Source organism: Pleurodeles waltl, chromosome 10 (genome assembly GCF_031143425.1).
Source record: "Pleurodeles waltl isolate 20211129_DDA chromosome 10, aPleWal1.hap1.20221129, whole genome shotgun sequence".
Classification (NCBI taxonomy): domain Eukaryota; kingdom Metazoa; phylum Chordata; class Amphibia; order Caudata; family Salamandridae; genus Pleurodeles; species Pleurodeles waltl.
This window is the reverse complement of record NC_090449.1, coordinates 228,038,483-228,053,053: the sequence shown is the minus strand read 5'-3', so window position 1 is coordinate 228,053,053 and position 14,571 is coordinate 228,038,483. Positions and strand designations below refer to the sequence as shown.

Here is a 14,571-nt window from a genome sequence, read left to right as displayed (position 1 = left end):
TTTTTTTTTTAGGTGGGGAGCGACCCCTTAGGCAAGGGTCGCTCCCCTTGGGGGAAAAATATATTTAGGCCATTTCTGCCACCCTTGGGGGCAGATTGGCCTATTTTGATGAGGCCAATCTGCCCCCAAGGGGGGTAGAAACCACTATACACCAGGGACTTTTTTCTTTGCGTGAATTTCAAGCAAGGGGAGTGACCCCTTAGGCAAGGGTCACTCCCTGGGGGGGGGCAATTTATTTTAGGCCATTTCTGCCCCCCCTGGGGGCAGAAACCTCTAGGCGCCAGGGCCTTATTTTTTTTTTTTTTTTTTTTGTTTTGTTTATTTTTTTAGAGATGGGGAGCGACCCATCAGGCAAGGGTCGCTCCCCTGGGGGGCAAATTGTATTTAGACCATTTCTGCCCCCCTGGGGGCAGATTGGCCGATTTTAGGTCAATCTGCCCCCAAGGGGGCAGAAACCACTAGGCACCTGGGATTTGTTTTTTGGCGCCAATGTCACGCAGGGGGAGCGACCCCATAGGCAAGGGTCGCTCCCGGGGTGTGGGGGGATGGGGGTTGGGGGGGCAAATTTATTTTAGGCCATTTCTGCCACCTCTGTTTTCTTCCAAAAATGTGGATGTGTCCACGTTGCGCTTTGGGGCGTTTCCTGTCGCGGGCGCTAGGCCTACCCACACAAGTGAGGTATCATTTTTATCAGGAGACTTGGGGGAACGCTGGTGTGGAAGAAAATTTGTGGCTCCTCTCAGATTCCAGAACTTTCTGCCACAGAAATGTGAGGAACATGTGTTTTCTTAGCCAAATTTTGAGGTTTGCAAAGGATTCTGGGTAACAGAACCTGGTCCGAGCCCCGCAAGTCACCCCATCTTGGATTCCCCTAGGTCTCTAGTTTTGAGAAATGCACAGGTTTGGTAGGTTTCCCGAGGTGCCGGCTGAGCTAGAGGCCAAAATCTACAGGTAGGCACTTCGCAAAAAACACCTCTGTTTTCTTCCAAAAATTTGGATGTGTCCACGTTGCGCTTTGGGGCGTTTCCTGTCGCGGGCGCTAGGCCTACCCACACAAGTGAGGTATCATTTTTATCGGGACACTTGGGGGAACGCTGGGTGGAAGGAAATTTGTGGCTCCTCTCCGATTCCAGAACTTTCTGCCACAGAAATGTGATGAACATGTGTTTTCTTAGCCAAATTTTGAGGTTTGCAAAGGATTCTGGGTAACAGAACCTGGTCCGAGCCCCGCAAGTCACCCAATCTTGGATTCCCCTAGGTCTCTAGTTTACAGAAATGCACAGGTTTGGTAGGTTTCCCTAGGTACCGGCTGAGCTAGAGGCCAAAATCTACAGGTAGGCACTTCGCAAAAAACACCTCTGTTTTCTTCCAAAAATTTGGATGTGTCCACGATGCGCTTTGGGGCGTTTTCTGTCGCGGGCACTAGGCCTACCCACACAAGTGAGGTATCATTTTTATCGGGAGACTTGGGGGAACGCTGGGTGTAAGGAAATTTGTGGCTCCTCTCAGATTCCAGAACTTTCTGCCACAGAAATGTGAGGAACATGTGTTTTTTTAGCCAAATTTTGAGGTTTGCAAAGGATTCTGGGTAACAGAACCTGGTCCGAGCCCCGCAAGTCACCCCATCTTGGATTCCCCTAGGTCTCTAGGTTTCAGAAATGCACAGGTTTGGTAGGTTTCCCTAGGTGCCGGCTGAGCTAGAGGCCAAAATCTACAGGTAGGCACTTCGAAAAAACACCTCTGTTTTCTTCCAAAAATGTGGATGTGTCCACGTTGCGCTTTGGGGCGTTTCCTGTTGCAGGCGCTAGGCCTACCCACACAAGTGAGGTATCATTTTTATCGGGAGACTTGGGGGAACGCTGGGTGGAAGGAAATTTGTGGCTCCTCTCAGATTCCAGAACTTTCTGCCACAGAAATGTGAGGAACATGTGTTTTTTTAGCCAAACTTTGAGGTTTGCAAAGGATTCTGGGTAACAGAACCTGGTCCGAGCCCCGCAAGTCACCCCATCTTGGATTCCCCTATGTCTCTAGTTTTCAGAAATGCACAGGTTTGGTAGGTTTCCCTAGGTGCCGGCTGAGCTAGAGGCCAAAATCTACATGTAGGCACTTCGCAAAAAAACACCTCTGTTTTCTTCAAAAAATTTGGATGTGTCCACGTTGCGCTTTGGGGCGTTTCCTGTTGCGGGCGCTAGGCCTACCCACACAAGTGAGGTATAATTTTTATCGGGAGACTTGGGGGAACGCTGGGTGGAATTTGGCTTGGTTAGCTTATGTGGACAAAAAGTTATGAGGGCCTAAGCGCGAACTGCCCCAAATAGGCAAAAAAAGGCCTGGCACAGGAGGGGGAAAAGGCCTGGCAGCGAAGGGGTTAAATATTGATATGGAGGGATCTGGTTTCCCTAGTGTGATATAACATCAGCTCAGTGAGTTCTACAGGCCAGAATAGAGAAATAGCACAGTATTACTGCACACTTCACATTTTCAGAGCTGCCAATTTTGAAATGTTGCTGGTATCCCCTGCTTTCATATCACCAGGTGTTGTCTGGTGAAGTCTGTGTGGGACAAAATGGGGGTCGGTATGAAATTTGTTCAGTATTTGCAGTGCCAATTTAGGAGCAAACCATGACAGCACCTGACTCACCATTACTTACGAACTTTAAATGAGGGCGTGAGTATCAATCCTGACTTCACCATTTGTTAGAATCTTCTCTTTAATTTACATTATTGCTACTTGGAAAAAAGAATGAGGTATAATAAAACTTACAGAGTTAAACAGTAAAACAAAGACATCTTCCACCCCAGAGTTCTTTGAAACCCCATTTGTTAGTCAAAAACAAGTAAAGACCAAAGCAGGGGTATCACTTTCCCATACAATTTCCTTATACAGTTCAGTGTTAAGAACATCTTCGGCCAATATTCTAGCACAAATAAGATATTTTATGTAATCCCTAATGTCTTTTTGACTAATTAATGCTTTTAAAATGAAGTAATCTGTAGCCGAAGGAAGAATCTGTACAAAAACAAAAATTCTAATATTGTCTGCTACATAAGACAACATCAGATCTTACTAGTATATTTTCTATGAAGCCAAAAACAAGAATTAAGCTACTTTCAAGCTTTCTTCAGAGGCAAACAATGCATTTTCGTCTGTTGCTTTCAAATGTAGAAATCTTAACTTTCTCACATTCACTTTTCCTGGCTGAGTTTATTATGCACAGCTATCAAGTTCTGAGAATTTAGGACCTAATATGAAATAGTACTAGTTTTCAGTTGCTCTTGCAAACGTTGCAAAAAAGTAGAGAGAACACATAAGCCATGGTCACCTCACATTATGGAAAATAACATATTCCTTAAAAAAAATAAGCTTTAAGGTGTACCAGTACCAGACAGCATCTAAATTAAACAGCTAAATTAATACTCACTAGTCTACTTTTCAAAATGTCATCAACTATTGGATGAACCATTCCAACATTGCTTACGTAAGTATACCTCTTTAAAATAGATTTCTTTCCCAGTAGACATCTACTAAGAACATATACCCTGCCTTCCAGGTGCACGCTGGAGGTAGCTGAACCTGAAATGTCACATGAGAAAAAAACGGCCAGAAACTCTGGCTTTCTGAGTCTGAGGATGAAATCCCTTCTGATGCATTGAACTCTTATCCTGGCCTCTAGTGGGTGCTGGTGTAGATATTTTAGTTTCCATGTGTTGCAGTCCTACCAATTGGCTACAGGTAGTAATCCAGCTGTCCCCTGGAATGTTGTTGTCAGAGGTGGGAAATTATTTATGAGGAGTTCTATGAGGACCTTGAACGATGATGTGTGAAATGTCAGTTGACCAGTAATCAAAAAAGACGATTTAGACCAGGGCTCTCCAACCTTTTCAGTGATAAGAGCTACTTATGGTTAATGAATATTATCCTGAGCTACTAATAATATTAGTGTTGTAATAGTGACCATATTAGACAAAGTTACATTAGTGGTCACTATATGCAAGATTACTAGCAGTGATCACCTCAGTTCATCAGATGGGGTTTATTAATTTGGAATGCCTCTCCATGGGTAATACATAATAGCCATAGCAGCCAGGCATGTGGTACCAAGTTAAGAGTAATAAGTCTTCCAAGCACCAACTGATTTATCACTCAAATTTCAGCTTTAAGTATATTTTGGAAATTATGAGGTCTGTAAATACAAATATTTTCTGTCTCAAATACACACTTTTGAATTCTGGTCAACTTAAATTAATAAGGCCAAGTAAAAGCTTCTAAATCGGTAGGCGTGTCTGCACTCAGGAAAGCTACTTACAGGCAGATTGTGAGTTACCAGTAACTCAGGAGACACTCGCTGGAGAACCTGATTTAGACAGTAAAAGTCTCTTCAACATATATAATTGACAGATAAACCAATATTACAAACACCACCTATAAAATCAAAGCATGAGCCAACTTTTTGTGCACAGCTATCAAGTTCTGAGAATTTAGGACCTAATATGAAATAGTACTAGTTTTCAGTTGCTCTTGCAAACGTTGCAAAAAAGTAGAGAGAACACATAAGCCATGGTCACCTCACATTATGGAAAATAACATATTCCTTAAAAAAAATAAGCTTTAAGGTGTACCAGTACCAGACAGCATCTAAATTAAACAGCTAAATTAATACTCACTAGTCTACTTTTCAAAATGTCATCAACTATTGGATGAACCATTCCAACATTGCTTACGTAAGTATACCTCTTTAAAATAGATTTCTTTCCCAGTAGACATCTACTAAGAACATATACCCTGCCTTCCAGGTGCACGCTGGAGGTAGCTGAACCTGAAATGTCACATGAGAAAAAAACGGCCAGAAACTCTGGCTTTCTGAGTCTGAGGATGAAATCCCTTCTGATGCATTGAACTCTTATCCTGGCCTCTAGTGGGTGCTGGTGTAGATATTTTAGTTTCCATGTGTTGCAGTCCTACCAATTGGCTACAGGTAGTAATCCAGCTGTCCCCTGGAATGTTGTTGTCAGAGGTGGGAAATTATTTATGAGGAGTTCTATGAGGACCTTGAACGATGATGTGTGAAATGTCAGTTGACCAGTAATCAAAAAAGACGATTTAGACCAGGGCTCTCCAACCTTTTCAGTGATAAGAGCTACTTATGGTTAATGAATATTATCCTGAGCTACTAATAATATTAGTGTTGTAATAGTGACCATATTAGACAAAGTTACATTAGTGGTCACTATATGCAAGATTACTAGCAGTGATCACCTCAGTTCATCAGATGGGGTTTATTAATTTGGAATGCCTCTCCATGGGTAATACATAATAGCCATAGCAGCCAGGCATGTGGTACCAAGTTAAGAGTAATAAGTCTTCCAAGCACCAACTGATTTATCACTCAAATTTCAGCTTTAAGTATATTTTGGAAATTATGAGGTCTGTAAATACAAATATTTTCTGTCTCAAATACACACTTTTGAATTCTGGTCAACTTAAATTAATAAGGCCAAGTAAAAGCTTCTAAATCGGTAGGCGTGTCTGCACTCAGGAAAGCTACTTACAGGCAGATTGTGAGTTACCAGTAACTCAGGAGACACTCGCTGGAGAACCTGATTTAGACAGTAAAAGTCTCTTCAACATATATAATTGACAGATAAACCAATATTACAAACACCACCTATAAAATCAAAGCATGAGCCAACTTTTTCACAGAAATAGAAAAGCGGCTGAAACTAACGCCACATCTACAAAGCACATATCAACCACAAGACGTTTTGCAGTATCACTTGACAATGCATCATACTTTACACATAATGATTTTAAAATCTGCCAGCGCAAAGATAACATGAAACAACCAAATAAAATAATACAGGTAAAAGTGAATTTGCTATTTAAGTTGCATATACATTTCCCTTCCTTTGCCTTGATCTGTGCCATCACACCAGAAATAAAAAATAAAGCGTTTAGACTAAACCAGTCTCCTAACTGGTGTATGTACAGGAACAGGTCTGCACCACTACACTTCATCCATACATGAGAACAGACCCGATTCGGCTGGAAATTCACGATTTTTTAATCCAAAAATGGCTCTATTCCAGCTGTCTCCAGTGCTTAATTTGTGTTTGTTGTTTCCGGTGCAGAGCACTAGCCGTTTTTTTTATTAGGGCTAGCACTTATTTTTCTGCCTCAAGCATTTACTGCGAGCAAAAGACACATATGGGAAAGACGGAGGAAGAGAAATACAAAAAAAGCGTCACATAGGGAGAATGCAGAAAGCTGCAAGAGTGAGCTGAAGGGGCAGGGAGTGTCTGTAAATGGATGGAAGAGTCCTGAGATCGCTTTAGGATTACGCTGCCTCAGTTTTCCGTGTTTGCACATTTAATTGCTGAAGCTGCGTGCTTAAGAGAAGGCTTAGGGCACTGGCACGTTTTTATTTACAAATTAAGCACTGGCTGCCCCCTGCCTGAAATTCTCTTGGGCACTGCCAAACAGACTCATAGTGCTGGTTAAAGACCTGCACTATGAGCTCTTTAAACCTGTGAAGTATTAGAAAGTCAGGTGGACAGAAACAGAAGCCCCTATCCTCCAACGCAGCATTAAGGTGCCTTACTCAACCAATTCCGTGGCCGTTCTCTTACACTACTGAAATAACCTTTTTCTCTTTATTTTAAAGTGGGGTATCTGGATTGGCTTCCAGTATAGTTTGGAAACGTTAGCTTGATTCCCTCAAGACAGGGAATGCATTCATCTTGGCACATGTACTCCCACCATGTAGAACCAAGATTTTAGCCAAAACTCGCTTCTGACAACCTCGAACTTTATATTGGGTGGAAATTTTAATATGCGTTTCAATGTATGGCTCTCCACTCCATCACAGATGCTCTTTATGGGTTCCTCCGTGAAGAGCGCACAGATGTTATTTGCCTTTAAAGGCCATTAAGAGATATGACATAGAGCTCCTGTGCAGGGAATTAAACTTAGCTAAGCCATCTGAGTACACCATGGACCCTACGTCAATGTGTTGTAAGTGCTCTGCCCAGCTTAATGAACTGGAGAATATTAAACCTAAATATATGTATGAGACTGCTCCCGCCACACCATTCCCTGCCAATTGCCAAACAATTTTCCTACATTTTTTTCCAATTACTATAATTTTGTTTTACTCACATGTAGTATGAGGTGGCGATGTACAGTAGTCAACTACATTCACCGTGTCAAATATGTCCATAAAACATGTTGTCCATCGGTGCATTAACATCCTGTTATTTTTATAGCTCTGAGTAGTCAGATTTGACAGTTTGGCTCTTCAGAAGATTAATTTTAAATTGCTGATCTGCCCTGAATCAGTGATATTTTATGTGTTGCGGAAATTGAAATATTTTTAGTTAAACTTAAATTATCAAGAATTATGTCCTTTAAAGCATTAAATGTGCTTATATTTGATCACCATTGAGTGCAAATCTGTCTTTGGACAATGTTTAACATGTTGGACACCGGTTTTGGAGCAATCATACAAATATTTATGGATGGTCCATTGAGTGGATTTTAGAGAAACTTCACATGCCAGTATTTATACTGTTATTGGCAGTACGTCCTCCTTCCACACCACAGGAGGTTTAATAACATTTTAATGTTTGATCACACAACTCTTGATTGTCTTTCACTGTGAACTTGGCTACTACACCGTTATAAGGAGGATTGTTTGTCAAGAAAGTATGGATGTGATAAAACATCCCGATCATTAATTACCAATGATAGAACATGAGACCCAACCCTTTGGCCAGTGACAAAGTGATGAACAGGTGGTGTTGATGTAGTGGGAGTATATCTATGTTGATGGGTGCGCCCAGAGTGGCATCTGTATTGCCTCTCAGCCTATCTTCGATTGCTGGTGGGCTCTTTGGCTGCACAAGGTCATGTGTTCAAGACCTCTGCTGTCCCGTCTGGAAGATTCAGGATACAACTGGAGAGGATGGCAGTCCTCTTCAGTGGTCCCACCACCATCTCCTTCATTTTCTGCCTGTCCATGCAAAGGGAAGGCCTGCTGGCTAGAGGTAGGCTGGACAGGGATCACAGTATCCACAGTTTTTCTTGGGGCACGAGAGAGTGTGTGGCCTTTGCCAAGAATAATGCTGCATCCAATAGTTGCTAATATAAACAACAGTGGTTCTTGTCTGCAATCTGCCAAAAGTCCCTGATAAAAAGCCAAACAGTAATCACAATTTACGCAGCAGCAGGACACTCAAACAGAGAAGCACCTCTCATATACAAAATAGTTATTTAAAAAAAATGTTCAAACTATAGTTTAGTGCACAGTGCAAATACTGATACCCCACATAAAACGCACAAACAGATTGTACAATATCCCTGAACAAGGAAGGGGAACCTGAAACGAACAAATCAAACAAGATAGAAATTAAATAAGGTTTCCATCCAAAAAACAATCACAACCCAAAGTTACATAATGTCCTTTCATGTGCTACAGTCAGTAAGGCAATATTTGGGTTCGTTAAGGTCTAGTCGATGAAGTTTCGCCCCCCCCCCCCCACCAAGACAATATGGGGTCTCATCAGGACAAAAACCAATAAGGGAACACCTAATAATTGTAGCTGCCAGCCACCACCCAGTGTGCTCACCACAGTGACCAAAAAAAGACGTAACCTACAGGAGGCCTTTCATGGGATCCCCTGGGGATGGCAAGGCAGCTGTCTGATGCCCTGAGGCATATTTGCTACTGAGGCTGACGAAGTGGGGTCATGTGAGGACAGCAAACCAAGTGGCAATGGTCCCAGAAGAGGCTCCCTCGGGCGAATGCCACGGAATAAACTAGCCCGACAATCTAAACAGCAATGGGTATTGAATAAGGTATTGAAAGCACCGCCCCAGTTAATGGAAAGAATGGAGGCATCGCACAATGGCGGTATCCTCCGGCGAGGAGTCCGAGGCTGACATGAGATGACTGGGGAGAAAACTCCACCCTTTCAAGCAGGTAAAGCGCTGGGCTCTAAGGAGCTAGCCTTACATTTGACAGTAGTGTTTTAACATCATTTTGTTTTAGTTTACACTTTATATCACATTTGCATATTGAAATATCAACTAAGGAAATGTAAATATCAAGGTAAATTAGGTTTCGAATCGTTACCTGTGAGAGAAACATTGCCTTTCCATTGGATATGTCAACGATATGTCAGTTTACACAGCGTAACCACTTGTTAAATCAGTGATTAGCGGCTTTTACCATAGGGTGGTTATGAACATGGACTCTGGAATTATGCGGCAGAGAAGACAACATTTTGTGACACAAACTTTTGATCCGCTTAAGTCAGAAATGCATTTCTTATGTTAGAATCTGCTGATGATGTAACCGGAGCCAGATTATATGGCAATGTGGCGCACATATATTCAGAATTCACCATAAAATTGTATAATTCCAGTGGTCCTGATTATAACTAGCGTAATACCTCAATACTGGTAATTCCTTAGGGATGTTTTGATTAGTTTAAAACAAGGCCTACTTCGAATGCATGCACCTCGTAAACGCTTAAAAGGTTGTAAATGGAACAGATTTCCCTTCACACTTCAATGCCAATAATGTAAACCCTTTTGTTTTATGTTGTTTTACTGTAAACGCTAACACGGTATTTTGTTCTCTCTGCATCTCCTGTCAGCTGGGAGGAAAACGTGTTTGTTTATGATCTGGTGAACAGTCGAGTTCCTGGGATACCGACTGATATCTGGATCGGATTGCATGACAGAAGGCAGGTGAGAAATGATGAAGTCTTAATTATGCTCCCTTATCTTTCAAAATGGACGACATGTCAACGTGTTTATTAAAGAGTTGATAAGGGAATCCCCTTGTCCATTCTTGACTTGCAAACATCAAGGCTGGTAGCTGAAGTTTTTGTTATGGTGTTGTGCGCAAACCTTTTTTGTCTGGTGTCTACAACCTGTGGGCACTGACCAAGCACACTGCATTACACTCTGGAGCCACGAATCACAACACTGCACAGCATTCTCAGAGCACTCACCAACCACACTAAGCAGACACATGGCACTGCATCCAAAAAAACACTAGTGCACTCCACTGCATTGCATCATAGCAACAACGAACTACCAAAAAACACTGCTTTCAGTGGATGTGACCCACTGCAACGTTGCAAGGAGCGCTAATTCAACAATGCTGCTGTGCCAACTTTGGACGTTGACCCACACCGCCTCCGACATTTTAAAGTAAATTCTTCAGAATTTAAAATGCCTCATAAGATTCTGGACACACCCACACACGTACCGCACTGCTTTTAATGCCCCAAATTATAGACACACAAACCACTATGGGGGTCATTATGACCCTGGCGGAAGGCGGAGAAGCGGCGGTAAGACTGCCAACAGGCTGGCGGTCTTTTTTTTCGAATTATGACCATGGCGGTTACCGCCATGGTCATCCGCCAGTTCTCCGTTCCTCCCGCCGGGCTGGAGACCTGGGTCTCCAGCCCGGCAGCCGTCACTATACCGCCGGCGGTATTTAGACCCGGCTGACCACCATGGATTTCATGCGGTTTGAAACCGCCATGAAATACATGGCGGTAAGCACTATAAGTGCCAGGGAATTCCTTCCCTGGAACTGATAGGAGTCTCCCACACCCCCCACCCCCACCCGACTCCCTCCCCTACACCCCCCACCACCCCTGCCACCCCCCAAAGGTGGCAGGGCCCCCCTCCCCACCCCGACCACAACATCACACCACTCACTCACACACAACACGCACGCAGGCACCACCAACACACATACACGCACACACACCGACATACATGCCACCATCCACACACACAGTCAGACACACACACCCACATTCAAACATACACGCACACATCCATACAGACATACACGCACTCATTCCCATACTCACGACACCCCCGCAGGCATACAGGCACTCAGACATCCCCACTACATACACACACCCCCATGCATGCACACAACACACAACACCCCCCCACCCCCCTCCCCTCACGGACGATCGACTTACCTGGTCCGACGTTCCTCCGGGAGGGGACGGGAGCCATGGGGGCTGCTCCGCCGACACCACACTGTCAACAGAACACCGCCACGCCGAATCACAGGACGTGATTCGGTGGGCGGTCTTCTGTTGGCGTGGCGGTGGAGGTGGAGCAACCTCCACTTCCCTGCCGCCCGCCAGTATGGATGTTGGCGGCTCTCTGTCCAAAAAAGGACGGAGAGCTGTCAACAGTCATAATAAGCTGAGCGTCAAACCGCCACCACTGGCGGTATTCCTCACGGCGGTCCCTCGGCAGTCTTCACAAAAGACACCGAAGGACACCAACCCACACACTAGCCTATGTTCTGTTGTAAATAAAACCACACGATGCATTGCACGCTAGGCAAGCAGTCCACTTAGGTTACACTGTTGGTGAGTTTCCCTGGACCATGCCACCAAAATATACATGTATTCAGTCTTGAATACTGATTTTAATTCTGCTCTTTTCCGTAAGAAGTGAGAATAGAAACATACATTCTATCAACAGATTTGAACCAGAAAAACTGCATTTAGCCACTTTTCTGAATGATCGTGGTAGACAGGCACTGCTGGATGGTCTTCAAATATGTGTTCTATGTCCTCTGAACCGTTTACTCCATTCCCTATTTGTGCATACACCTTAAGCACGTCTTAAAATTATATCGTAGTAAGCAGTCGGCAGGTGCATACTAAGGAATGTATAATTAATTATGTTGGAGATAGTGAAAGTGTACATTTATAGGCATGGTTAGATATTTTCAGTGTTTTTTTACATAAGGTAAATATTCGGAAAATATAGTTAAGGGCAGCATCTCCAAGAGTATTATGGGTGGCATGAACTTGTGTGACAAGCTGAAGTGGACTCTCCCAAGATATCTGAGGGAGTTTACTTTCAGAAAAATGTATGAGGTTACTTGGCGATGTCGTTTCCCCTGGTGAGAAACTGCAGGCAACACTTCTGAAATGGTTTTACATGCACCTTCCATGATTTTATTAACTCATGTAAACTGAGCTATGTGATGCACAAATTCATTGGTAAAAACATTGGAAGAAAATAAATTTAGGATTGCTCTTAGTTTTCAATATATTTTGTAGCGCTAATGTGAGTATCATTTGAGTGATGAATGCAAGGAAAAGAATCCCTTGGTTCCAATGATTCTGCTGCTACAGCTGCCCCCTGCCTCCGCCCTTAAAACTACCCCGCCCCTGCCCTTAAAACTACCCTAACCCCCCGCCCTGAGTCCTAAGCCTAAAAACAACCCCACCTCCCCTGCCCTTAAATCTATCCCAACACCCCCGCCCTGAGTCCTAAATCTACAAAACTACCCGATACCCTCAGCCCCTCTGCCCTTAAATTTACCCTGAGCCTGAAAACCACCCACATACCCCTAAAACAACCTTCCCTCCCCTATCTACCACAACCCCCCCAGGACCCGAGCCATCCACCCAGCCTCTGCCCTTAAAACTACCTCACCCTGAGGTCTAAATCCACAAAACTACCCCACCCTCTGCTCTTAAATCTACCCGACCCCCCACCCTGAGCCCCTAAATTCCAAAGACTACCCTAGCCCTATGCCCTGAGCCCTAAAAAACCCCACGCACCCCTAAAAACAGCCTTCCCTCCCCAAACTACCCAGACCCCCCGTCCTGAGACCTAAATCAACAAAACTACCCTTACATCCCCAACCTCCTGGCCCTTAAATCTACCACAATCCCCTGCCCGAGCCCTAAATTTAAACAAACTACCAGACCTACCCTTACTGAGCCCTAAAATCCCCCAGGCATCCCTAAAAACAACCTCCCCTCCCCAAACTACCCTGACCCCCTCGCCTTCAGCCCTAAATCAAAAAGCTACCCCGCCCCTAAAAACAATGCCAGATCCACTTACCTCTCCCGATCCTTCTTCCTGCTCCTTCCTGCTTGCCCACCCGTCGGCACAGCTAGACCGCTGCCTGATCCACGCATATGCATCCTGCCTTAACCATGTATATGCGTGGTTAAGGCATTAGCGTGGTTCAGGCAAGCGTTGTTCAGTTTATGGATAAACGGCATGCATGGCTGAGCCCGCGTAGTTTACATTGTTTCCCCATAAAGCATACTGGAAGAGTGACCAGTATACACCCAGAATCTGGCTGTCCACCACACCCTGACCAGCAGTTTATGATGAGAGGCAACACAGCCCATGGCCCAACTAAATTTCGAGAGCTAAAAACAGAGAGGCACACCCCTAGGAGTTCAAGGGCCAAAGCGGTCAAACACTCTGAACCTGGAAGGCAGAAGACAACTTGTGATTCAGGAAGCTCATAAAAGCTGAACTTTGCAGAATATCCTTTGACCTGACCACAGTCTTGATTGCAACAGGGAAGATTATCGGATAGAGGTAATGCTCACGAAGGGGGTGGGTTCCTTCTCTACAAAGCTAGGCAGCACTCTGAAGTACACGTGGTGCCATATAAAACCTCCAATAAACTACTCATGTTGTAGGACTGGTAATGTCATAGAAAGACAATAGTATGAACATATACCTATTACACCTACCCAATGTCATTTTCTCTTGCATCACAGTAGAGAAGATCAGCTAACAGGAGCTTTAGAATAACAAAATTATACTTTCTATTCATACTTCTGTAAATTGTCACTATATCATTATTAAAAAATGCACAAACAATGTGAGCATACTCAAAAATATCAGGTGTACTAATGTTTTTTTGTAATAGAAAATCTGCTGTATGCATACACACTATGGCTGCGTGAAAAGGTCAGAATTAATTGAATCACTCGACTAAAGGGACATTGGAATTTCCAAAGTGCTAAATCCACATTGCACTCTTTGCAGTTTATAAGAGGGATGTGGCGTAAAAAGAGAGTCTACTCTCCCTAGAGAATCTTAAGTCTGCGTATCAACGCTCTGTGGCCACCATTGTAGTTGCAAACCATTGATTGAATACTGAAACCTCAAAGAGGATGATAAGCATTTGCAAAATGAAACCTGTGCCTCATGGACAGCTTCCATTTTGAAAACTGCCACCCATAAGCATTGGGGGACCAGACATTGATCGAGGACACACCTATATTCTTCTGCCAATGTATCATCCCATTAGTCCATTTTTTTTTATTTCAGCCACTATCCTGTTAAAGGGCAAGGGCTGCAATTTGGCATTTTGTGAATGTTAACACAGGGCTGGGATTCAGCTGTCCTTCACAGCCCTCCATCCCTGCATTAGCAGATGGATGTATTGTTATGAGGGGGTAGGAGCATTGTGAATCCTAGTGAATGTCGTGTTTAATTCTGTGATTGATGAGTAGATCCATCGCAGTGCAAAAATATACCCAAGGCAGGTTACCGATGAATTGCAAACATTGCATGTGCGATGAGGTTTAATAATAGTACTTCCGAGGCCGTATCACACCTACAGTGCATTTTCCTTTTTAAATTGTGCGCCCGGCGCAAACAAGGAAAGTTCAGTGTATTAACAAGAATGCACTGCCCCCTGGCAGCCGCAAACTCGCGCTACTCTGGGGGCAGCGCATTCTGATGAAAAACAGTGC

At 43.8% G+C, this 14,571-nt stretch overlaps 1 protein-coding gene across 1 annotated transcript in view; it reads left to right on the top strand.

Annotated features, from left to right (window-relative positions):
• CLEC19A (C-type lectin domain containing 19A) overlaps positions 1-14,571 on the top strand; it is a 155,783-nt gene that overhangs the window by 98,624 nt on the left and 42,588 nt on the right. The window contains exon 3 of the mRNA XM_069210225.1: positions 9,658-9,751. Coding sequence (XP_069066326.1) covers positions 9,658-9,751 — 94 coding nt within the window. The remainder of the gene's footprint in view (positions 1-9,657; positions 9,752-14,571) is intronic.